Raw genomic sequence first — 27,008 nt, forward strand, 5'->3', positions numbered from 1 at the left:
CCCATAATACAAACCTTCAAAAAAAACCTCAAGACATGGCTTTTCCAAAAAGCATTCCTCTAAACCCAACTATCACTGCAACATCCACCATCTCCAATGCTGTAAACCCGGTCTCTAACTTATCCTCTAAAAATGTAGTTACATATTGGTATTAATACTGTTTATATCGCTACTAAGTTATTCTGTATAGTTACTAAGTTATTCTTTATAGTTACTAAGTCATTCTGTATAGTTACACAATAATGTTTATACGGTACTAAGTTGTTCTATGAAAAATAAGACGCCTATGCCTTATTTTGTTCCAATCATTTATTGTAAACCGATGTGATATCTTGGATCGAATGTCGGTATATAAAAGTAAATAAATAAATAAATAGTGAGGCCTACTGTTGTGGCATTAGGGGTCGAGTGCATCGTCTCACAGGACTTCATGTGAGCCAGCAAATGTAACAATCAGGTCAGTACAAGATGAGGTAAGCATGACGTTTTATTTAGAGATTGAGTTAATTTAGGCTTATGACAGAGATTCTCAAGCCTGTCTTGGTGACCCCCACAGCCAGTCAGGTTTTCATGATATCCACAGTGAATATGCATTTAATAAATATGCATACATTGCATCTCCAGGGAATCAGAATTTCTTGACAGCACTATGAGAACAATGTGAGCCTCAATTATTAAACTCTGTAACAAAGTGAGATAGCACAACAAAGGAAAAACATGGCAGTGAATTCATTTTGCATCCAGAATTGGACTTATTCCAGAAAACGAACACATTTATCAGCACATAATTCTTTGCAGAAACTAGTCCAAGTCCCATAAACCTGTCAATTTTCTGAGAAGGTATTGGACAATTCTCAAGGTGAAAGCATACATAGAACAGAAGATCTGCAAATACTGCAGGTTATCTCTGCAATAAATGTGTGTACTAGTGAGGCAATAGTTTGACTCCCAATCCATGCTTTAACTACTAATCAACTCTTTTGCAACCAATCTTTAGCTTCTAATGGAGCCATTTCATAACGAGCTTCTCCAATTACTTGTATGAAAAAATATTCATATTAGAGATTCCTGTAAAACTGACCTTATTAGAGAATGACTCCATAATGTAAGTCTTATCCATATAATGCTCAAGATGATCATCAGACATTGACTCCATTATAACAGCCATATTTCCTCATTTGTTTTCCCTCTCAAGACTGAACTGCTCTTGTAAACATCTCTGCTTAGAAGAATGTAAGAAAATGAACTCAAGACGAGATGTCCCCACCTATCCCAAGGTACAATGCTCTCCATCAGATTTCCTTGTCTCTACTTTCTGTCTCTAACATATGATGTACAGCAGAAGTGCTAAGAGTAATTTATTCCTAAAGTATGTTCATACCTCCAGTACATCTTCTTAGGCCAATGTTATTGGAAAAAAATTACCTTTCCCCAGAAGACCTACTACTACTTATCAGTAGCACCTGCAAACCTGCTAATCATGATTAAGGGGTGAAGCAACAAGTAGGCGTCACACAACATATGCACCACAGTATAGTGCTGGAGATAAGGTGACCAACTGACAACACAGTTCTGAAAAAACAAACCCATGAGTAAAACACAATATAACAATATAAACCAAAATTTTACTCACAGAAACCGCACACATACAGATATGAAATAACTTCAAACATTTTTTTAATGACCATCATAACCATGCAATGGGACTGCATTAATTAATTAATTAATTTATTTTTGGTTTTTTATATACCGATCTTCTTGCATTGGATACAAATCAGTTTACATTGAACAATTAAACTTGCCTGAGAGCATTACATAGAACGAAGAAACATATAAGAACATTAAAATAACATGGTAATTGAAGTATTCATTTTATACAGATGCCTTGCAAAAGCCAATGAAAATTAACATTAAAAATTAACTAATTAATGAACTCAACTGATGTCTCAACAAGCATGTGGGTAAATCATAGGTTACTAGTGATGAAAAAAATAAAAATATCTTTAAAGGTAATGTCTTGCAATTATATATAGATGATAGCACAAAAAAATGTGTATTTTTCAATTTTTAGTATGCACATAAAAAAATGCTTTAGGAATGCTTAAAACACTTAACTGAAACAGCACTTTAGTAAACAACTGAACTGATGAAAAGTGCCCTGATTTAAGGTCTATCAGGTTTCATGATGTTATCTGGAGATGATACAAAATCCAGTTTAACTGATGTCATCTGGGAACTTCACGAAATCTAACATTGCAACGTTTCAAGAGTATTACCTCTCTCTGCTTCAGGGATTATACAAGTGTCCAAGAGATAACCATCTTTATGTACTGCCCATAAATGGACTAAACTTATTGTAGGATGTAGCGAAAATGCTAAGCATAGCTGGACTTGACAGAGGAGCGAATGCTCTGACAGTCAGCTGTGCAGCTCAAAAACTGAGCTTGTTGAGACATCAATCATTGAGTTATTTAATGATGGCCATTTTAAAAAATGTTGAAATTATTCCATATCTGTGTGTGTGTGAGTAAAACTTTTGATTTAAACATAGTTCTGAGTCATATTTTGAAATGTGTGTATAGTGAGTTAGCATTGAACTGACTATTGCAAAAATTATTTGATTTTTTTTTAAACTAAAATGTGTGTATCTCTCCGAATGTAAGACATTTGACTTAGCTCACTGGAGGAGGTGTAATCAAGAAACAAGGTAGGACCTTCAGGATGCCATTTATAAAGCATTATGGAGCAATCAGCTGATGAGATCCCTAGATTGATTGGTTATCTCTTATTTCATGTGTAATGTCCTCACTGAGATGAACAGCAGTTAGATTGTTCCACTGTGTGAGAGAAAGAAATGGTTTCCAATTTTATTTGTAATTTAAGAAAAGATTATAAAGCATTAACAAAAAACAAATTTGCCAGACATGTGGTGGTTATGCTTGTAGAAGTTAAAACCAAAAAATTAGTGATCCTGTTTATCTCTATATCTGTTTATCTCTATATCCCTATAACCTCTGCAGAAGCTGGGGATATCTAAACTTCATTTACCAAACTGCCCTCCACAGTGCCTAATTGTCCTAAGGATTGACCAAACTGCAAATTCAATCGTGTTCTCTTCTTATTTTCCACAGTACACACTGTCATCGGAGACCACCGAGGCACTGAAAAAACCTACCTTTGATGTCTGGCACTGGGAGCACAATGAGGTCAGAACCACAGGTCAAATCTATGTTCCATTTTATCTCCACATGGTCTTCCTCTTAACTTTACTTCTCCAACATCCTCTGTGAAAAATCTTATGCTCAGGCTTTGTGGTGATTTAGTGACACACTGAGGAAGACTGGTGGCCAAATCAGTTTTCCTACAGCTATTTGATTTGGAAAGTAGACCCGTATAAGGAAAATGGACAACAGCATAATTACTGGTAAGTTAGATGGAAAGCATGAGTGAGATGGGCAAGAAAGAATTTGAGAAGATGCTTGCCATATGGGCAACAACTATCATAAAAATTATTTCAAGTACATTTGAAGCAAAAAACTTGTCAGAGAGTCATTTGGGCCATTAAATGACCATAAGAACATAAGAAAATGCCATACTGGGTCAGACCAAGGGTCCATCAAGCCCAGCATCCTGTTTCCAACAGTGGCCAATCCAGGCCATAAGAACCTGGCAAGTACCCAAAAACTAAGTCTATTCCATGTAACCATTGCTAATGGCAGTGGCTATTCTCTAACGGGCGGATTTTCAAAGCCCTGCTCGCGTAAATCCGCCCGGATTTACGCGAGCAGGGCCTTGCACACTGGCGCACCTATTTTCCATAGGCCGCCGGTGCGCGCAGAACCCCGGGATGCACGTAGGTCCCGGGGTTTTCGGAAGGGGGCGTGTCGGGGGTGGGGGCGGGGGCTGAACGATGCGGTGTTTTGGGGGCGGGGCGCGGCATTTCGGGGGCGGGCCCGGGGACGTGGTTTCGGGCCGGGGCGTTCCGGGGGCATGGCTGCACCCTCCGGAACCACCCCCGGGTCCGGTCTCAGTGCGCCAGCAGCCCGCTGGCGCGCGTGGATTTACGTCTCCCTCCGGGAGGCGTAAATCCATGGATAAAGGTAGGGGGGGGGGGGGGGTTTAGAAAGGGCCTCATATCCAAAAAAGGAACCCACTGTTCTTGAACATCGCAAGTAAATTTTAAATTCCCATCTTGGGCATTCAAATATTGAAAAAATCTTTCAAAATCCTTCCTAGTACCAGACCATACCAGGAGGATGTCATCAATATAACGGCACCACAACCTCACATGTCTGTACCAAGTTGAAGGATATACATATCTCTCCTCAAATGTTGGTTGGTAAGAAAAATGGATTTTTGGTGATGGAATTATACCGAAAGACAACAGATAGAAATGGATTATTGCATTTCAATAGTTTTCATCCCAAACATATCAGAGAAAATATCCCTTTGGGACAATTTTTTAGAGTAAGAAGGATCTGTACGGATATGCCATCCTTTAAAAAACATGCTAAGGATTTACAAGAAAGATTTAAAGCACGGGGATATCCGGATCGTGTAGTCAATCACGCGTATAAAAGAGCGCGTTATATAAATAGGGATCTTTTATTACAACCCAAAAAGACTCAGAAATCTCATTCATTAGTCTGTGTATTACCCTATTCAAACAGAGTAGGGGATTTAATACAGGTTATCAAAAACCACTGGCATTTAGTCAGTGGTTTTGTAGGTATGCAAGTCCCTCCGATGTTTTCTTTTAAGAGATCTCAAAATCTCAGGGATAGTTTGGTGCACTCAGATTTAGGAAGTGGAGAAAGTAGAAAAGAGATGAATGGGGGACATCATCCATGTACAGGTTGTAGTGTCTGTAAGTTTAGTTTGTCAGTAAATTTTTTTATCCATCCGGTTTCTGGAAAAAAGATTTATTTGAGAAATAAAACTACGTGCAAATCCAGTTCAGTAGTATATATTGTGCAATGTCCCTGTGGATTGTTTTACGTGGGGAAAACAACAAGAAAAGTTAGGATTCGGATATTAGAACATTGCAGTAGGATTCGGAACGAGGTTGAAACTGCCCCACTGGTAAAACACTGGCAAGAATATCACCAAACAGTAGAAGAGCTTCGTTTTTTTGTGATACAAGAAATATACAATAGACGTGGAGGTAATATTAATAAAACATTGCTACGTTTGGAGCAAAGACTGATCTTTTCTTTGGGAACGTTGTGGCCCAAGGGTTTGAATGACAAAATAGATTGGGTAGTTTGTCTTTAGGCTAATTACTATTGACCTGGGTTGGTGAAAGAAATAAGTAAAGAAAAGGGTTTCTTTCACTTTAAATGAAAGCGTTGCCTTTCGGTTCTGCCTTTGAAGTAAGTGTGATTGTGTAGTAGGGCTGTGTTGAAATTAGGTGGGAGGGTAGAATAGAGAGGCGGAGACAGATTTGGACTTCTGTTTTGATTGGAGTAAGGAGGTATAAAAAAGAAGAGGGGAAGTGGTTTCCTCACTTCCCTTGTTTCACTTCATGTCGGCGTCTGTTTGAATGTTACAAAGGTGGCAGTGCGCAACAAGATATGGTGAGTTTTTCCTTCACTTTGTTACTCATGTTTATGGGGGTTGGAAAGGAAAAAGTTTTTTTCCTGGTTGGTAGGAATTTTTAAATGATTGATTGTTTTAATTCGCTCAGGTAACTCACAAAGGAAGGGTGGAAGAAGTGTTTAAACCCAAGCGTCTGGGCAAATACTTGTTGAAAAGACGTGGAGCAGCATGAATGGAATGGTATACTGATATGTACGTCTAAGAGAAATCTTTTTGAGGACGTACAGGTAAAAGCTATCTATTGAGAGTGTCTTTTGAAGATTATAAATATAAAAAAAATTCTTTGATGAAAATTTATTGAAAATCATGTTAATTTGATTTTATTAAACTTTATAGATGAGATCCTTTCAGAAATATGTGATGAGCATGAACAGATGAGCAGTAGGAGATTCGTTTATATATCTCCTGAGGAAGCCTGTGGGCGAAACATGTTGAGAGAATAAGAAAGAATAAAAGAAGAATTAAAGAATCTGTTGTTTTCTAAATGAGTGATAATTTATGATAAATGGGATTTTCTCTGCTTATTTAATAAATTGTATTTCATATTCATAATATATTGTAAGAAAGGAAGTTTTGGCATGTAACTCAATCTGAGAGGATTGGGATAGTTTTTATGAAGATAGCAGAAGTATGTAAGAGTATGTATGATGTATGAATGGAGGGAGAATTTTTAGATGCATATTTTTGTGGGTAATATGTTAAATATTTAAAGATTGTTGTAATATTTTTTCTATGCAATAAAGAATAAGAAAATATATGTCACTTTGTATGGTTTTGAGTTGATAGTTGTGTGATATATAATTTAAGTAGCCAAAATAATTATATCTTCTGGAATCAATAAGGGCAAGGGTCTCTGCTGATCTGAGAACCAATTCAAGGATACTGAGGCTGAAAGATGCTTAGCCTCATGGCTGAGGGATTCCTCATCAAGGTCCAAGGAAATTTGCTCCTGTAAGACTGCCTCTATTGTGCTGACCCTGGACATTTAGTCAGGAATTGCTTGCATAATCCCAAGCCTGTTCCACTTTCATTACCAAAGTCCCAGCCACTTCCTTCAAGCTTTCTCTGTCTGGGAAAGGCGAGTACCAATATGTCCCAGTTACACTGGTTTCTCAGGCAGCGAGACAGGATTAGCTTGCAGGGCTGTGTGGGGTATACAACTCTTGGTAGAATACTGGAGCTCTGATTATCATTCACAAATATGGGCATCTACACGTAGGCACGTTGAAATCGTCATTCAATTGTAAAGGCAGCTCCTGCCAGGTCAGTTCATCCTTGATCCAATCTGCTAATCCATTAAGGGATCTGCTAATCCATTCAGGAAGGCCACTACAAAAGCCTCATTATTCCAGCCCTTCTCTGTCACAACTGTGAGGAATTCTACAAAGTACTGCCCCATAGTATGAGTCCCTTGCTTCACGTGGAAAAGAGAGGAAGAGGCTGAGATCAAAGAACTAGAGTCATCAAAAATGCATTTAAACACTGTGACAAAAGCATCGCAATATTTGCCAGAGTAGGGAGGTCCAGACCAAAGTCTCTCCAGTCAGTAAGGATAGAAGTGTTAGTGCTACTTTGTATCTGTTGTTAGCGCTATTTTTATTGTTTAACAATGTTTTTAAATCTGTGTGTCAGTTTTGTAAACCACAGCAACCTCCTTTGGAGCAGGCCGTAAAAAAGTAATTAAAAAAAAAAAATAATAATTAAGGATATTATGTATGCCACTTTAAACTTATGGTCAGGAAAACAAGTGGCTTGCATGGTAAAGACTATAAAGCACTGATTGAGCAAGTCCAGACACACTTTTGTATCTTTAGAGAAGCACAGAAGAGTTTCCATCCGAGGATTCTTATGCATATGCTACACAGCTGCAGGAAGTAGAGGGATAGAAGATGGGACTTGCCATGACAGTGATAACAGAGGGCCCCAGGAGAAGGGCATTAACTTGCTTCTTGAGGCATATCACTTGTTTCTGCAGATTTCCCAGGCATGGGTCCTGCGGCGCTAGAAGCTAATCCTGGTTCTCAAAATGTGCGGCCAGCTCAGGGGGGATCATGTTAGCCAGAGCTTGATGTGAAGGTTGTAGTTTGCAGGTTGCCCCAGAAGTGAGTGGCCTAGTCCCAGGGGAGTTTAATCCAGACCAGCAACAGTAGGTAAATTTCCGCCTAGGCTAGCCACCTTCCCATCAGGTTGAGCCCTCCAGTGTTGGTGGCCAGTGAGGCATGAGGATGGGTAGTCCAAGCCAGAGGCCTGACCCAGGCTAAGGAGCAGGAATTAACCAGAAATTCAGGAGGCCAGGAAGGAACAAAACAGGAGTGCCAGATGAAAAGCTGAATGTAGAAACTGACTAAATTGCAGTCTTCTGGACACAGAACAAGAGCCAGAGTGCAAGGACCAAGTTCTGGCAAATGACTGCTGAGACTGCCTAAGTATAAGTACAGGCCTATACAGGAAGCAAGATGGCTACCAAGGAGAAGTGAGGAGCACAGGACTAGACAAACTGTTCAAGTGGCTCACACTGCACCTGCAGGCCAGAAGAGGACCAGTTAGAAATTTGGAGCCAAGCATGAAGACCAGGAGAAATAACAGGCCACTAATGCCAGATAGAGTTTACAAGCTGCATGAGCAGAAAAGCCCCATCTGCACTTACAATGGTCAACATGCAAAGCTTCCTGAGAGGCTTAATAAGTACGACAATTTACAGTAGAATATTATGTATATACTGAAAAAAAGAAAGAAAAGGAAGATGTCACAGATGTTAACTTATAGGTTTCCCACACACTACTTGTCCAGCTATGGCATTTTTGAAGTTTATGTTCTCCTGAGGCAGATTTTCAAAACATGGCACCGATGTCAGGAACTGAGAAATGAAAGGAAAATTGACACATTTTGGATAAGACAAAAGTAAGATGAAGATTTCCTTTTTGGAAATCCAATTAAGTCACTGTAATAAATTCAATGCTCACAACCAAACATATCAGCGTGCATTTAGTTATTACAGTGACTTAACTGGATTTACGAAAATGGAAATGTGTTTTATTTACTGAAACATGGTTGCCCTGAATTCGCTCGCCATTACCACAGATAGCTATGATTGTATATGGAAATCTTCATAGAGATCTTAATCTGAATAGAGCCACCACTGGAATATATCACTCAATCTTGTACATCTTGATTCTACCCCAATAAGCCCCTGACGCAGCCCAAAGTTAAGGCGAAACTCGGCCTGAGTCAGGCAAGGGTATATTGTGCCTAGTAAAAGTTTCCCTGTTTTGTACAACAATTGGTCTCATCTTACTTTTGTTGCATCTTGCAAGACGAGACCATCTTCCGCTTCTATGTGTTTAAACTGACCACATTTTGGATAAGTACTTTCTAATTTTTCATGCATTATAAATTATAAAAAAGCGCCTTTACTATGGGAGTCTGAGTAAAAAGAGGTTGTATCCCTTAAGCTGTTGCTGAGTGATGCTATATGAAGATCTCCTTAGGATTATGAACACTGATTTGTGACCCCCTTTGGTCCAGACTATGAATTGCCCTATGCTTGGGGTGGGGAGTACCACATGAGAAATTATATTTACTAATACGATTTATCTTCGGGTTCACAGCCTGAGTGGGGGATGAGACAGGGTCCCAGTCATTCCGAAACCATGATTCTTTGCCCTTCCCAAACCACCTCTCACTTGTGGTACCACAAACCAGATAAAGTCATCACACCAGAATAACACAGTAATTAACCTTTTTACTAGTATTATATAAGTAGACAGTAAATCCAACCAGAACATGAAATGGGATAAGTACAGTAATGAAGTACAATATAAGCTTGCACTTTTCTTATTTTAAATCAAGCAAGGCAAAAATAACACTGTTAGCCAGGGCAACCAACTCACATGGATAGTAAAAAAAAAATAATAATTGAGGAACGCTAATAGAGAGAGGTTGGGGGGGAAAGCAGTGAAGCATACAACTTTCAGAAACTGTCTTACCTCTGAGTAGGGGTGTGCATTCGTTTTGAACTTAAATGGAAAACGCAACTTTTTTTTTTTTTTAACTTAAAAAAGTGATGAGGCGTAAACGATCGGATTTCCAACTTATTCAACATAGCTATGTTGAATACGTTGGAAATCGCGATTGTTGATCTAAATACAAATTTAAACCCCTCACCCTCCTTAATCCCTCCCCCCAAGACTTACCAAAACTCCCCAAGCTGGCCAAAAGTTCCGTGAGGGTCCGGGAGCGGACGCGTGGGGAATCACGTGATGCCGACGTCACGTGGTCCATCGCGGTTCCGCTCCCGGAACCCTCGTTGGGCCCAAAAGGCACTTTTGGCCAGCTTGGGGGGGCCTCCTGACCCCCCCAAGCTGGCCAAAAGTGCCTTTTGGGCCCAACGAGGGTTCCGGGAGCGGACCCGCGGGGAATCACATGACGCCGCGTCACTCCGACGTGGCGCCGACGTCACGTGATTCCCCTCGGGTCCGCTCTCGGAACCCTCGTTGGGCCCAAAGGAACTTTTGGCCAGCTTGGGGGGGCCTCCTGACCCCCCCAAGCTGGCCAAAAGTGCCTTTTGGGCCCAACGAGGGTCCGGGAGCGGACCCGAGGGGAATCACGTGACGCCGCGTCACTCCGACGTGACGCCGACCTCACGTGCTCCTTGCAAAGGAGTTCAGAAATGGCGTCCTGACCCCGCTGGACCACCAGGGAGTTTTGGTAAGTCTGGGGGGGGGGGGATTAAGGCGGGTGAGGGGTTTAAATTTTTATTTGCACATATGGACATAGACTCAACTTATGGAATTCTCCATATGTCCATATTGACCGCAAATGACCCCCCCTTTCGACTTATGGACTTATGAACTTAAACTTTTGGTCTGCACATCCCTACCTCTGAGTACTCAAAAAGGGAGGGGTCAGATCCACCCCAATGTCACCAGTTTGTAAAGGGTGTATCCTGTCCCAAACACAAAATTGTATGGAAAAAAACAATCAAGAAAATGAAAAAGTCCCTCTTCATGGTGGAGCTCATTAGATGACAACCAAACAGATGAGTGCTGCAGTGTGTAGAAGGTTTCTCTCTCCTGGGGAACTTCCCCAAATGGTGCTAAAAAGAAGCAGGCCTGATTTAGTCTCTTATCGAAAGACCACTGTTCATCAGCTTCTCTTTCCCAGCCCTATCTCATGTGGCTGTTGCAAGGGTTTATGTTTGGCTTCAGCTGAAAGGCTGAAGCAATTAAGTGAGATACTGGGGCAAGAAAATAAACCTTCTCCCTCCTCTGCAAAGATAGTCTCTGTGCAAAGTTTAGATGACTTAACTCAGACTTTTAGGAGAGTGATCCACTATGTGTTCCTAGGCCTGGATAGGAAGCCTCTCAGCTTCTGGCTCCTCTGTACCTTGTTAGGAATTTACATGTGGCTTGGCTATGAAGCAAGAACTGCAGTCTTTCTCTCCCTATTTCATCAGCATGTCTCTCCATCAGCATGTCTCTCCCTCAGAGAACTGATTGCAAGGCTACCAGATGCACTCCTTTCTTCCTGGCTCCTGGTTCCAATTCCAGGCCATCCCCACCCCTCTTATATAGAGCCAGCCAATTTGCACCTTTTTTAGATTACATGGTCTCCCAGCATTCATTTGGCTTCCTTCTCTGCTGGCTATGTAGTGCTGTTGTCTGAGCAGGTTAAACAGTACAGCCCTTTTCCCAACTTAACACTATGAGTTCTGGATGTTGGTTCTTGCAGAACATTTTCATTTACAGGAGAACACACAGGGGTTTTGACATATTTTTATATTCCTTCACCTTTAGTGGGGTGTCTTGCAGTCTCTGCAGGGTTGAAAACCCCTTTTTGACAGGACCAAAACACATCACTCATATCCATATGCAGCTCGGTCCACATTGTAAGACTTCAAGACATGATAATCTCATCGGGGGAAGGAACCTGGTTTATAGTAGCTTACTATAGATTAGTGTGACTTATTGCTATATTTCACTTTTTTCCACTTCCTGTCTATGATATTACTTTAACCTTATATTGCTTGCTGGGTACAAAACTTAGATTGTTAGCCCTCTAGGGACAGGGAAATACCTACAGTACCTGAATTTAATCCACTTTGAAATGGCTGAAAGGCCGAATATAAATCAGACAAAGGAATAAATAACACAACATGCCACCTGTTCACTAGCAGCTTTCAATTGACATTATTTCAATATATGAAACAGTATAACTCAAAAGTTAATAATGGTCTGTATAATCTGGTGTGGGAAGGGATAGCAGGAATGTAACATCCCCATTCACTTTCTGTGCTTGTGTTTGTGCACAGATGTTGAGCTGTCTGGAATTCATGTATCATGAACTGGGGATAGTCCATGAATTTAATATGAATCCTATCACCCTCAAGCGCTGGTTGGTAAGTACAGAGCTCCTATGTCACCTGAGAGAATCTCACTAGAGGTCTTTGTAGCCTTATCCCCTATATCAGGAAGTGGGATCCTTGAATTTTCCAGAACTCTGTGCTACAAAGTCTCATTTATTTGAAGTAACTGAGGGGTAGGATGCCACTGAGAGGATTAAACATAATGGCGTGGTTAATCTCCAGTGTACAGCAGAAGGTGGAGTATGTAAAGATTGGTTATCTATATATAATGAAAGGTTTAGGGGCCTATTTGCTAAAGTGTACCAAAGATCCATGTCGGTGCACACTTTTTAACTCATGTACTTACAGCGTGTTTATTACGCTATTCACAAAGAATAAAAGTTTTATCTGTGTTAAATGGCCGTCTGACATTTGCACTCCCTCAATGTGGCTAAAACTATGTACATTGTTGCTCAACTTGTGTACCTGTAGCTGTATTGAGAAGGTGTTCCCAGGGTTGCGTTTAGGCTTGAGAGAAAAATAACATATGTAAATTGTTTTTTGAGATTTTTTTATTCTACACACACTATTTCATTAAAAAGTGCCTGCAGCAAAAGCAGGTGCAAATAAGTACCTGCAACAAATTTCCAAGTAAAAGTATGTATGGATTTTAGCTATGAAAAAAACTGGAGTAAAATCCATGGGTTAAAAGTACCCATGGTCCCTCTGTCAAAGCAGACACTTTAAAAAATACCCCTTAAAGTCTTTATGCCTGTAAGTGAATATGCTTGGGGAGGATATTTTGATAAGAGCCCAACACAGACTCAGGCCCGCAAGTCTGCTTTGAGGATTTGTAGGTAATCCCACTACGCGCGTACACACATGTGCAGAAAGTTACTCCTGCTTCTAAGCACGTGTGTGCATGGGTTTGAAAATTACCCTGTTAGTAAATAGGCCCCTGAGAGAAAAATGAAGTTGTAATTGATGAACGCCTGCTGTTCCATATTAATAATTACTCAGTATGGACGGTCTGTCCTCTAAAGCCAAGAAGCAGCGTAAAAAGGAACATATATCAATTGCACTGAATCTGAATTGATGTGAATTGAGTTTGCAACCAGCTGCTATAATGTCTGCCTCTAAAATAAAATCCTTGGGAACAATGAGTAGTTGTATGGAAATCATAATTTGGGGTGAAGTTTCCCCACTAGAGAACCAAGTGATTTGAAGTTACATTTGATGTAATTCCGGGAGGACCTAAGACCTACCAATAGATAGCAAGCTGTACCTCCACAGTATCATCCCACTAGACACCCCTCCCCAGGCGATGTCTTCAGGAGCAGGAGTGATACCTAATTGCTTCCATCCTGCTGGCAACAAAACTCAAAATGATGCCGAGTCATGGTTCCCTTTTAAAATGACAGGGGCCCTGCATCTTTCTATTTCTCTCTCTCTCTCTCCCTCTCTCTCTCGCAGTTAAGTATCCAGGAGAATTATCGGACCAACCCCTTCCACAACTTCCGTCACTGCTTCTGTGTTGCTCAGATGATGTATGGCATGATTCACCTCTGCAGCCTGCAGGTCTGGCTCCCTATTCAAATAGTTTACTAAAATGCAAAATAAAAATATGGCATGACTTCTTATTGTTGGCAGTGAAATGTGTTATTGATAAGGATCTAAGCTAAAGCTCTTCCTTGTAGTATTTCACATATCAATGCTAAAAAAAAAAAACCAAACCTAGGGGATGGGCACAGCATGGCATGTCACCTCTAGGGCTGGATGGATCAGAGGACCAGCACAGGAATATAAAGCCTGTCTTCTCTAGGAATGGATGGGCACAGGGATACAGAGCCTCTTGCCTGTAGCTGGGCAAGGTATAATGGATGAATACATCACACAATGCCCATCTCAAACTTTACAATAGCAGTGATGATCAGCGCTTTGTGGAATTGCCACATTAACACAGTAAGATAGCAATGACAGCAGATAAAGACCAAATGGTCCATCCTGTCTGCCCAGCAAGTAGCTTATGATAGTAACTGCTGCTCCATGAAGGTTACCCACGTGCGTTCTGTTAAGGGTAGCGGCTGCCATGCTGTGCAGGTTACTTCCATGCAGAAATGTTACACTTAAAGTTAACATAGTCTAGCCTCGTTTTTCATTACCAACCTCAAGCCTATATGGGACCACGATGTTTATCCCATGCTCTTTTAAATTCATTTACTGTTCTCGTCCTCACCACCTTTTTTGGGAGGGCATTTCAGGCACATTAAATCAAAACAAACAAACAAACAAAACCACATTCTTAAGGATTTACAATGATATCTGGAGAGAAGGAAAGTATGAATGTAACAAACTTGTCATTCTGCACTAAATGAAATAGAGTATTTGTTTTCAAAATCACCTATCCTGATATTCTCTTCACACAGGCTGATGGGCAGAAAATATTGGGGCGGATTTTAAGAGCCCTGCTCGCCTAAATCCGCCCAAAACCTGGCGGATTTAGGCGAGCAGGGCCCTGCGCGCCGGGAAGCCTATTTTACATAGGCCTACCGGCGCGCGCAGAGCCCCGGGACTCGCGTAAGTCCTGGGGTTCTCTGAGGGGGCGTGTCGGGGGGCGTGTCGGGGGCGGGCCCGGTCGTCGCGGCGTTTCGGGGGCGTGTCGGCAGCGTTTTGGGGGCGGGTACGGGGGCGTGGCTACGGCCCGGGGCGGTCCGGGGGCGTGGCCGCGCCCTCCGTACCCGCCTCCAGGTCGCTGCCCGGCGTGCAGGAGGCCCGCTCGCGTGCAGGGATTTACGCCTCCCCCCGGAAAAAGGTAAGGGGGAGGTGTAGACAGGGCCGGGCGGGTGGGTTAGGTAGAGGAAGGGAGGGCGTTAGAGGATTCCCTCCAAGGCCGCTCCAATTTCGGAGCGGCCTTGGAGGGAACGGGGGTAGGCTGCGCGGCTCAGCGCGCGCCGGCTACACAAAATCCATAGCCTTGCGCGCGCCGATCCAGGTTTTTAGCAGATACGCGTGGCTCCACGCGTATCTACTAAAATCCAGCGTACTTTTGTTTGCGCCTGGAGCGCAAACAAAAGTAGGCTATTCGCGCTCCTTTTAAAATCCGCCCCATTGAGTGCCTGCCATAGGTATCTCAGTTTTATGCCCCTAAAGTTTGGTGAATTTCAGGCCAACTTAGGTCCTGATTTACTAAGCTTTTTTCCCATTGACTCAGAATTTTATGGAACTCAATGCCACCAGAATATTATGGAACTCAATGCCACCTGAAATAAGACTAATGAGGGATCAAAAACTTTTCAAAAAAGCTTAAAAACATGGCTTTTCAAAAAGGCTTTTCAAAGTGAGAATGGGAAATAGGTGGTACTAAGAAACAAGAAAAGGACTTATACACACAGGCAAAAGTCACCTGAGAACATATGTGTGTTTTATTTTTATTTTATCACACTTAAGTATTAAGTTAAAGAATTATAGTATACCGCATCTACGGTTAGCTCATAAAGAGGATTTTAATACACTTTACATATAGCTTATAATACCGAATCATGTATCTGAACAACTACGGCACCCTCTGGTTAAAGTAAAATCCATTTCGAACTTATTTATGTGCCTATTTGTAAACCGTTGTGATGGTATATCACTAAACGACGGTATAGAAACGTTTTTAAATAAATAAAATAAATAAATAAAATAAATGTGACAAAAGCCTTACAGGTGCATTTTCAAAGCCTGGCGCACGCCATAACCAGGAGAAACGCGCACAAGTTAAGGCAGCGCACGCCAAGCAGATTTTAAAAGCCGCCCAAGTATGCATGGACCTCCTGCTGTGCACACAAAAGAAAAAGCTCAAAAAAGAGGCGTGGGGATGGATAGGGCATGGGCATTTCTAGATTTCACACTGAAATTAGCACATAAATACTTACGCACACAGGCGCGTGCCGGGGTCCCCTGTGCGTAACTTTTACTTCTGCTCCGGATGACGTGTAAGTGATAAAATAAAGCCAAATAGGAAGACTGGTGGGGTTTTAAGGGTCAGAGATAACAGGGGAAAAGGGAGGCAATTAGGGGGCTTTGGAAGTCTCATTCCTTACCTGGGTGAATTGGGAGAACTGGCAATGGCATCAGCTGCAAGCCTATTAAAATCTCCCCCCCACCACCACCACCACCTATGTGGTACAAGTGCCATTTGCACGCCTAGGCACGCGCCCATTTAAAACTGAGCGCACATGTGCACACGGTCATGTTATTTTATAGCGTGCGCACATATACACACGTATTTTATAAAATGGCCACGTCCCTGGGTGCAGGCTGACAAATGCGTGCGCACGCTTGCCCACGTGCCTGATTAAAAATTACCATTCTGTAAATCAGGCCCTTAGGCACTTAAGTTTTGTGAGGAAAATAACTAGGCCTGTTACTCACTCACCTAACTTAAGGCTCTTAGTACTGAAAATCAGCACTGGGTCCCTAACTTCGTTCCCCCAACCTGACCCTTCTCCTGGCTCTGCTTATCTTTTAGTCTCCTAACTTTAATAGCCTAGTAAAAATAGGTGCCTAAATTTAAGCATAAGAACATAAGAACATAAGAAAATGCCATACTGGGTCAGACCAAGGGTCCATCAAGCCCAGCATCCTGTTTCCAACAGTGGCCAATCCAGGCCATAAGAACCTGGCAAGTACCCAAAAACTAATTCTATTCCATGTTACCATTGCTAATGGCAGTGTCTATTCTCTAAGTGAACTTAATAGCAGGTAATGGACTTCTCCTCCAAGAACTTATCCAATCCTTTTTTAAACACAGCTATACTAACTGCGATAACCACATCCTCTGGTAACAAATTCCAGAGTTTAATTGTGCGTTGAGTAAAAAAAAGCGCTGAAGAAACAATTTTCAAAATACCAGATCTAGGTGCCTAACTCCCTTAAGTTAAGCATTTATATATTTGGTATATTGACTTCACAACTAGCTGTGAAATTAGCAGACCCACCTTTCTATCCCAACTGCGCTACTTGCTGTTGTCCCAAAACCTCCCTTTTCATCTACGTACTGTGAGCCTTTTTGGGCAGAAATCTTACAATCATGTGTCTTTTTATGTCACCGTGCAGCCCACGTCCTGTGTGTTACAGTATGGTGTATAGACAGCTTTCATTGCCTGGTAAAGTGCAGGAGACATTTATGAAATTCTGAAGTCACAGCACATTGTGAGATTACCACACTGACCTATAATTTCCCAAATGATCTTCGAGCTGGTTACTGTAATTGAATACAGCAGAGGCTCCCAACCTGTAGTTCATAAAGTCATTACAGGGTTTGCAGGACACAGGAAAGAGGGGGGAGAAAAAAAGTCTGTATAAGACTAATCCTTGCTGGCTGGAAGCAGCAGGAACTGTGCGTTAGATTTTTCTCCTTCTCTGATAATGGTCTGGCCCAATCTACTTCTTTAAGGTAAGGGCCGGGTGTGTGCAGTACAACCCCCATGTCTCCAGGAGAAGCACTTACTAAGAAGGAGAAATAACTCAGAGCTATCCAGGCAACCCTTACTGTCCCTACCAGCTCTGAGTGTTTCCCTGGGTCAGCACGGTGTGAATTCAGAATCTTTCTCTGGGTCTGCACCCTCCCCTGGGCCCATAACCTGATGGATTTTCTCCTTCTCTGGCCCAAGTCTGGCCCAATCTGCGTGTTCCCAGTCAGAACCCCCACTCTTCCAGGAGAGGCACTAACTGCAGAGCAGAAAATGACTCAGAACTCTTCTATGGCAGCAGCAAGAATTCTTTACTTAGAAAACTGGGATGGAAAAACAAAACATTCAGGTGAATTTTCAAAAGTTACAAATGTAAATTTAACATGTTTTGTAGCAGTTTTCAAAAACCTTTTACCCGTGTAAATGCACTTTACCTGGGTAAAACCCATGGACAATTCAATGGCATACATTGTAGCAATTTTCAAAAGCTTATTTACACAGGAAGTGCATTTATCTATGTAAATTCCAGTTTTAAGCATGTAAATGCCTTTGAGAATCAGGCCTTTAACCATAATGTACCCAGGTACATGGTTCTGTATATAGGGATTGTGCTGGTATGAACATTCACAGTGGGCAGGGAGGAAGATGGAGACCCTATTCACTAGTATAGGCTACATCCTATTTAATTAACTCTCTCTTACAGTCCTAACCCTGCTTGTGCAAGGTCATGTGACACAGCCAGGGAATGTTAACCCCTTGCTATCTGGGCTGGAGAATGACCACCTGCTTTCAGTCCTCCAACACTCTGGGGCTGGGATATGTAAGGGCTGTGCAGGCAGAAGCAGCGATAGCTGAGGTGGGATCAGCAAGACACACAAGTCAGAAATAACCTGAGCTGGGGAAAAGGGACAGGATCAGCATGACACTCAGGCTTGGAAGCCACCAGAGCCAAGGGGGTGGAATTGGTGTGACTATATAGGTCAGAAGCTGCTGGAGCCATGGGTTGAGTGTGTGTGTGTGTGTGTGTGTGTGTTGAGTGTGTGTGTGTGTTGAGTGTGTGAGTTTGGGGGGGCGTTGTTGAAACAAAAGCAGCTCTATCAACATTACCACCTGCAGAGGACAGCAGAAATAAGTAATGAGTGAGAGACTAATGCAGGGTCAGATTTAAAATCAGGGTGATAAAAGGCAAGGGGTTCTAAAGGTGCCAGGAATCCAGAAACCCTGTACCCAACCCATTCAGATCCTTCCTTCCTTCTTCCTGAACCTCACCACAGAGTTGCTGTGCTGCAAGTGGTACTGACTCCTTAGTAGTGGCGACGCCCACAAGAAAATTCTGCCTGAGGTCTGTAAGCCCTCTGTGCTGACAGGCCCTGCAGTACCCCCTCCCCCCCCCTCCCCTTTGCATGGGTTTCCATGGTAATTGGAATCCCATGTGAAAGAGGGAGTGAAGTCAATGCAGGACCTTTCAGCACGTGAGGGCTTGTAGGCCCTGTGCTGAACTTTGCCAGATTTGCTGCTGCTCTTCTGGGGTTGGTGTCAGTGACAACAGGCCTGGATGATGGCATGGCAGCATTGGCAATCTGGAGCCAATGTAAATTTGGCACCAGAGGCAGTGGCCTACATTGTGCATGCCTAAATCTTGTCCTGGGCTAATGGGTGGTGGTAGTGAGGGGGAAAGAGAGGGTGATAGGAACGGGCTGGGAGAGAAAGTGATTGGTGGGGCTGGGGGTCTGAGAAAGAGATTGGTGGAAATAGACTTGGGGAGAGGAGAAGACTAGTGGGGACAGGCTGGGGGGAGAGAGGGAGTGATAAGAATGTACTAAGTCTCACAACCTTTTGGAAATTCACAAGGGGTCTCACAGCCAAAACGTTTGGTAACACCAGGATTACAGGAATCAGTTCAAAGGTCATCAACACGACAGAGAAAGAAAGCAGAGAGCTGGAGGCAACATAAAAAGAAAACCATGCAGAGAATTTCTTTAATTTAAATATATTTCATGTTCAACAATGGATTACATATGTGTAACAATTCTGTGGTATTACATGCTTGAGAGGACCAGCATTTTCATAGATCATTTATGGAAATTTACTGACTGCCTGATAATTTATAAAGTGAGAGTAACCCCTGTTTGTTTGGTACAGGAAAAGTTATCCCTCATTGAGCTGGGCATCCTCATGACTGCTGCTGTTTGCCATGACCTGGACCACCCTGGTTACAACAACACGTAGGTTTATTTTGAGATATACCAGAAATAAATCGCCATTTATATTGCAGCTATTTGCCTGTGGATGGGATTTATTGGTTCACAAGCCTGCCCATAATCCCTATACTCATCCACGGGTGGTGTTTAATTATGATTTCAAGCCCAAGCCATAATCCTGACATTTGCCCATGGGAAGAGGTTACTGGTTGCTAAACTATCCCCATATTCCAGATATTCACTTTCAGATAAGATTTATAAAATCATAATCAAAGATCACGCCTATGATCCTTATTTATCCAAAGTAACATAGTAAATGATGACCACAGATAAAGACCCAACTGGTCTATCCAGTCTGCCCAGTAAGTTGTTTAGGACTGTAACTGCCACTCCATGCAGGTTACTCCATACAGAAATGTTGCAGCAAAAGTTACCACAGGTTCCATCCTCTGTGTCTATCCTACCCCCTTTTGAATGCAGTCACCATTTTTGTCTTCACCAGCTCTTCCAGGAAGGCATTCCAGGCATCCTCCACGCTTTCCATGAACAAATATGCCTCCTTGGTGTTTCATATGTTTCATGATGTTTCATGACCTCTAGTTCTCCAGCTTCTTTTCCAGCAGAAAAGGTCTGCTTCATGTGCATCAATATCTTTCAGATATTTAAAAGTCCTCCAGGGTCCAGAGTTAGGTCCAGAGGAGTATATTAGATCATAAACCCTTAAGTACTATAAATTACTGTATGGATACCCTAGAGGAGAAGAGAGAGATGGCAATATGATGGAGACATACTTTAAAGAGGCAATAGTTAAACTTAAGTGGGCAAGTTTGTGTTTACAGCATAAAAATGTCTGATTGCCTCTTCCCCCATGTGGGTAAAAGTAAGCACCTACTTTTATGCAGCAAAAAATGGATATAGTTAGGTCAGATGAGGGAGAATACGCATAGAAATTGCATAATGAAATCTCTGAGTGTGATTTCTGGCATGCACTATGTGCCTGCATCAGTGCATTCTGCTCACTGGCCTGATCTTCAAAAGGAAGTGGCAGGAATTTCCCTTTGAAAATCAACTTGCAGTCTCACATGAACTGCAAGCTGTGCAGTGGGGCTGCTTTTTGCTTTCCGAAGATATAAATAACACACAAGAAGCAAACTATTTTTTAGTGGAAAGGAAGCTGTAGAGCAAGGAATTATGGTATAAAGTTGAAAGGTGGTAAACACAGGAGTAACATATCGGAAACATTTCCTCTGCAGAAAGGCTGGCGGATGCATAGAAGAGTCTTCTGATGTAGGCAAAAACAGTAAAAGAATTCAAGAAAGCCTGGGGGGGAAGCACAGAAGATCCTTTGTGGGGAAGTGATCAAGCAAATAAGTAAATATTGTGCCAAGAAGGGCACATGGACAGATCAGCTGGACTTTATGGTCTTATCTGTTGACCTATTCTATGTTCCTATGGAATAGAATCATAAGCTGCATCTATAATTGAAGTAGTCACTGCTGATGGTATTTATTGGATTAGGATCACTCATAACCCAGATATTCACCCACAGGCAGTTTAAGGGCTCACCTTGCCAGTCTGCACCCATAATCCTAATTCACACAGGTGGGATTACTATCAAAGATCACAATTATAGGAACCTAAGAAACAGAATGCTAAATGAATGTTATGAGAAGTTTATATTGATGAGAAACACTTGTACAATATTTCATTGGGAGCCACCAGCATACAGGAGGAAGCCTAAATTGCTTACCTGTAGTAGGTGTTCTCTGTAGGCAGCAGGATCAATCAGCCATATGAGTGGGTGATGTCATCTGGTGAGCTTTCTCTGAGCTCAGAAAGACCTAGAAAGTCTGTTTGAGCATATTCGGACCTTCCCAAACAGCTGGCTGCTGCTCGCCATCCGAGTCTCCTCAGTCTTAAAGAGGAGGTGGAAGGGATTTTCTAGCCTCCTGTCTACAGAGAACAACTATTAAGGTAAGCAACTTTTCTTTCTCTGTGGACAAGCAACCACACAAGAGCGGACTCCTAAGTTCAAGGTTACATATGATTAGTTTGTTGTTTTTCCATATCAGTAATAGATCATTGCAACCTATTTCCCAAGGAAGGGGTGGGGGGTGGGGCGTGGAGTTGAAGGAACCTAGGAAATAAGCTTTGAAGAACTGCTTGTCCAAACCTGCTGACTTGATGTGAAGAATTCTCTAGGCAGTAATGGGCAGTGAAGGTATGGCTAAAAGACCACGCAGCAGCCTTACATCATCTTCTATGGAATTGGAGCACAGATGCGCTAAAGAAGTTGTTGCTTCCCTAACTTTGTCGGCCTTTACTTTACTTTGAAGCTGTAGTTCTGCTTGATTTTAGCAATAAGTGATCAATCAGAGATCCAAATGAAGTGTTCTCTTTGTAACTGAAAAGGAGAAATTTATAGGGATGTGAATCGTTTATCTGACTATTGAAAATATTGTCCGATATTTTCAATATCGTCAGATATCGGGGGGTCCCCGATAGCGATAGGAAACCCCACGATTAATTTAGTGTGTTTTCTTATCGTTATTGGGGGGGGGGGGGGGGGGGGGGCGGGAAGAAAGGACGCAACCTAAAAACACAACCTGACCTTTTAAAATGAGTTTGTTAGTATCCCCCACCCTCCGGAACCCCCCCAAAATTTTTAAATACCTGGTGGTCCAGCGGGGGTCCCGGGAGCATTCTCCCGCGCTCGGGCCGTCTGACAGGGGCTATCGGTGCCATTGGTTGGCCCCTGTCACATGGTAGGTGCACTGGATGGCCCGTGCCATTTTTAAAGATGGCGCCGGCCGTCCATTGCTCCTACCATGTGACAGGGACCGGCCAATGGCACGGATACCCTGTCACATGCTAATGGCAAAGGGCCATCGGTGCCATTTTGTTTACTGGCAGCCGACGGCCCGAGCGCGGGAGAATGCTCCCGGGACCCCCGCTGGACCACCACGTATTTAAAAATTTGGGGGGGGGGGGTCTGGAGGGTGGGGGGATACTAACAAACTCATTTTAAAGAGTCGGCTGTATTGTTTGGTTATCGGCTCGGGCGCAGCCGATAAAAAAAAAAAAAAAAAACCGATCGGACTGCAAGATAAAAATTTCACGATGTGAATCCGAACCGGAATCCGAACCGATACCAGTTCCAATTCACATCTCTAGAAATTTATATCTTCTTGATAATTTCCTTTCCTTCAATACTGTGTGCAATTCTGGTCACCTTATCTCATAAAACATATAGTTGCACTGGAGAAGGTACAGAGAAGGGCATCCGAAATAAAGGGGATGGAACGGCTCCTCTATGAGGAAAGGCTAAAGAGGTTAGGGTTGCTCAACTTGGAGAAGAGATGTTTGAGGGGGATATGATAGAGATCTATAAAAATCATGAGAGGACTAGAACATGTAAATGTGAATCAGTTATTCACTTTTTCAGATAATAGAAGGATCTTATCCAAAAGTTTTTTATAACCCTGCTTCATTAATTACACTAGCCATATCTTCTGACAATGAATTCCAGAGCTTAACTGTGCAATGAAAAATAAAATAATGTTTTCTAATTTGTTTTAATTGTTTTAATTAGTGTACCCTAAATTTCATTGGGAATTTGGACATCCAATCTTTCAGTTTTGAAAGGTCCTCCTGCAATTTATCACAGTCTGCATGTGATTTAACTACTCTGTATAATTTTGTGCCATCTGCAAATTTGATCACTTCATTCATCATATTCCTTTCCATATCATTTAAAAATATATTGAAAAGCATTGGTCAAAATATGGATCCCTGAGGCACTCCACTGTTTACCTTTTTCCACTGAGAAAACTGACCATTTCTCTGTTTCCTGTCTTTTAACCAGTTTGCAATCCATGAAGACATCGCCTCCTATTCCATGAATTTTTAGTTTTCTTAGAAGCCTCTCATGAGGGACTTTGTCAAACACCTTATGAAAATCCAAATATACTACATCTATCAGTTCACCTTTATCCACATGTTTATTAACCCCTTCAAAAAAATGTAGCAGATTTGTGAGACAAGACTTCCCATGCTGGCTGTGTCCCATTAAACCATGTCTATCTATAGACTCTATGATTTTGTTCTTTAGAATAGTTTCTACTTTTTTCCTGGCACTCATTGGTCCATAGTTTCCCGGATCGCTCCTGGAGCCCTTTTTAAATATTAGTGTTACAATTGGTCACCCTTTAGTCTTCAGGTACAATGGGTGATTTAAATGATAGGTTACAAATTTTTACTAATAGGTCTGAAATTTCATTTTTTGATTTCTTTGAAAATTCTGGGGTGTATGCCGTCGATTCCAGGTGATTTGCTACTCTTCAGTTTGTCAATCTGGCCTACTATATATTCCAGGTACACCGTGATTCGGTTAAATTCTTCCAAATCATCACCCTTGAAAACCATCTCCAGTACCGGTATCTCTCCAACATCCTCATTAGTAAACATGAGAGCAAAGAATTCATTTAGACTTTCCACAATGGCCTTATCTTCCCTAAGTGCCCCTTTAATCCCTCAATCATATAATGGCCCAACCAACTCCCTCACAGGTTTCCTGCTTCAGATATATTTTAAAAATATATCTACGGCCAACTTCATTTCAAATTTCCTCTTGGCCTGTTTTATAAATGTTTTACATTTAACTTAACAGTGCCTATGCTTTTTCCTATTTTCTTCACATGGATCCTTCTTCCAATTTTTGAAAAGTATTTTTTGGCTAAAATAACCTCTTTAACCTGACCTTTTAACCATGCCAGTAATCGTTTGGCCTTCCTTTCACCTTTCTTAATGCGTGGAATACATCTGGACTGTGCTTCTAAGATGGTATTTTTAAACAGTGTTCATGCCTGATGTACACTTAACTTTTGCAGCTCCACCGTTCAGTTTTTTCTGTTTTCCTAATTTTTATCAAAGTTTCCCTTTCAAAGGTTTAGTGTTAGAACTGTAGATTTACATATCTTGCAATTGTCAGTTCAAATTTGATCGTTATGATCACTGCTGCCAAGTGACCCTGCCACAGTTACCTCCCTCACCAAATCCTGAGTTCCACTAAGAATTAGATCTAAAATAGCTCCCTCACTCACTCAATTGCTCCATGAAGCAGTCATTTATTCCATCCGTCCAGCCAGAAATTTTACTTCTCTAGCAAGTCCTGATGTTATATTTACCCAGTCAATATTGGGGTAGTTGAAATCTCACAAAATAAACGTCGCATAGATTATAATTTTTTTAGATTTTTTTATGTGCATAGAATTTATCTGGAACAGTGGACCATCATAACACCCTTGGTTTTTTAGGCAGTAAGCCACACTTTCAACCTTACAGGGTCATGTTTAATCATCGGTCCATTAAATGTCTTTTGTTTTCTTTATTCAAATGTTCTCTTTCTCCTTCTTTTTTATCCTTTTTATAATTAGTAAAATCCTTTGCAATAAATTTAAAGACGGAATTGCCTTACTTGTGCGGAGCGCCGCTGCGCTTCCGACCTTTATCTCCTATGCCGCCGCGCTATTATCTCCAGCGCTGTCGTGCTTTGTAGGCGAAGAATACTTCTGAGTTTTATGTTGAACTTCCGATTGAATGTGCTCACACACTTTAGAGCTCCTGCAGTCCGACGTACGTTTCGCAATTTGCGCTGCTTCAGGGACTGATCGGGAAGTTGTAAGGTCGCATTCAGCCGCCTAATCCTCTTGTCGGCGTTGTGCACAACGCCGACAAGAGGATTAGGCGAACTTTATCCTGTTGGATCTAGCCATCCCAGCCACAAAGTAAACCCCCACCCCCACCCCACACACTGTTTATCCTCCCTATCATTGTGATATAACTTGTTACCTGCTATAGTGCTGTCCCATTGGTAAGCCTCTTTCCACCACGGTTATATACTCCCATCTTACTTCTTAGACTTCTAATATTGGCCTACAGACATTTCAAAGTCTGTTGTTTTGTTTGCATTAACAACTTGCTTTTCAGTTGATTGGGATAATTTGGAATCCTTTGGCTCCGGTGATTCTTCACACATAGGGACATGGACTACTTTCACTTTTATTGCAATCTCTCTGTTGGGATGCTCTAACTCTCTTGTTTTATTAGTATCCTTCAAAGATACCTCCCTCTGACCCATGCGCTGCTGAACAACTGTTGGCTTTCCCCCTTTTTCTAGTTTAAAAGCTACTCTATCTCTTTTTTTGAAGGCTAGTGCTAGCAGCCTGGTTCCACCCTGGTTAAGGTGGAACCCGTACTTTTGGAAAAAATTCCCCCATCCCCAAATGGGTGCCCAGTTCCTTACAAAACTGAATCCCTCTTCCCTGTACCATCGTCTCATCCATGCATTGAGACTCTGGAGCTCTGCCTGCCTCTGGGGACCTGCGTGTGAAACAGGGAGCATTTCAGAGAATGCTACCCTGGAAGCTCTGGATTTCAGCTTTCTACCTAAAAGCATTAATTTGGGTTCCAGAACCTCCCTCCCACATATTCCTATGTTGTTGGTGCCTACATGTACCACATCAGCCGGCTCCTCCCCAGCACTGTCTAAAATCTTATCTAGGTGATGTGTGAGGTCTGCCAACTTTGTACCATGTAGGCAAGTTACCAGGTGGACCTCATGTCCACTAGCCACCCAGCTATCTAAATTCCTAATAATTTAATCCAGTGGTTCTCATGTTATGTATGCAAATTTTCTCTCATGCATATTCATTGTGGATATCATGAAAACCCGACTGGCTGGGGGGGTCCCCAGGACAGGGTTGAGAACCACTGATTTAATCACTACCTATGATGGTGGACCTAATCCATCCCTCATGGTAGTACTCATGGAAGACTCATGCTCAGTACGAGAGGACAACACATCACATGGAGAGCAGGTCCTTGCTACAGGATCACTTCCTGCTATACCAGAGTGATGCTGTACAACCAGGAGACCTTTCTGATCCAAGGCAGCACCAGGGCTTCTAGACTGGAGTTGGGACTTGGCTACTATGTCTCATTTATATAGCTCTCTGTCTGCCTCAGTTTCTCCAGATCTGCAAGTCTAGCCTCTAGATATCGGACTCATTCTCTGAGAGCCAGGAACTCTTTGCACCGGGTACACACACACACACAAACATTCACCAGTAGGTAAAAAGTCATACATGTGACATTTGATGCAAAAGACTGAAAGGCCCTCCATTGCTGCTGGATGGCTGCCTTCATCTTAATTTTGTTGAGTTCCTACTTAACTTTAGGTTGCTATGGGAGTAGGAATATGTACAATTAGAGTTCTTTAAATTTATTGGTTTATTTACTATTAATCTGGTAATGACCTACAAAAGAATAATTAAACTCTCAATAAGGTCTGGTGCAATAGTATGATTTAGATAAGAGTCTGATTGATTTTTAATGAGAAAGTGTCTCTTG

The 27,008-nt window shown here is 42.1% G+C and overlaps 1 protein-coding gene across 1 annotated transcript in view; it reads left to right on the forward strand.

The window, feature by feature from the left end:
* Window positions 1–27,008, forward strand: part of PDE9A (phosphodiesterase 9A) — a 128,029-nt gene that overhangs the window by 52,088 nt on the left and 48,933 nt on the right. Inside the window, exons 8-12 of the mRNA XM_029572245.1 lie at window positions 1,196–1,277; window positions 3,132–3,206; window positions 11,909–11,995; window positions 13,415–13,519; window positions 19,540–19,622. Coding sequence (XP_029428105.1) covers window positions 1,196–1,277; window positions 3,132–3,206; window positions 11,909–11,995; window positions 13,415–13,519; window positions 19,540–19,622 — 432 coding nt within the window. The remainder of the gene's footprint in view (window positions 1–1,195; window positions 1,278–3,131; window positions 3,207–11,908; window positions 11,996–13,414; window positions 13,520–19,539; window positions 19,623–27,008) is intronic.

Source organism: Rhinatrema bivittatum, chromosome 12 (genome assembly GCF_901001135.1).
Source record: "Rhinatrema bivittatum chromosome 12, aRhiBiv1.1, whole genome shotgun sequence".
Classification (NCBI taxonomy): domain Eukaryota; kingdom Metazoa; phylum Chordata; class Amphibia; order Gymnophiona; family Rhinatrematidae; genus Rhinatrema; species Rhinatrema bivittatum.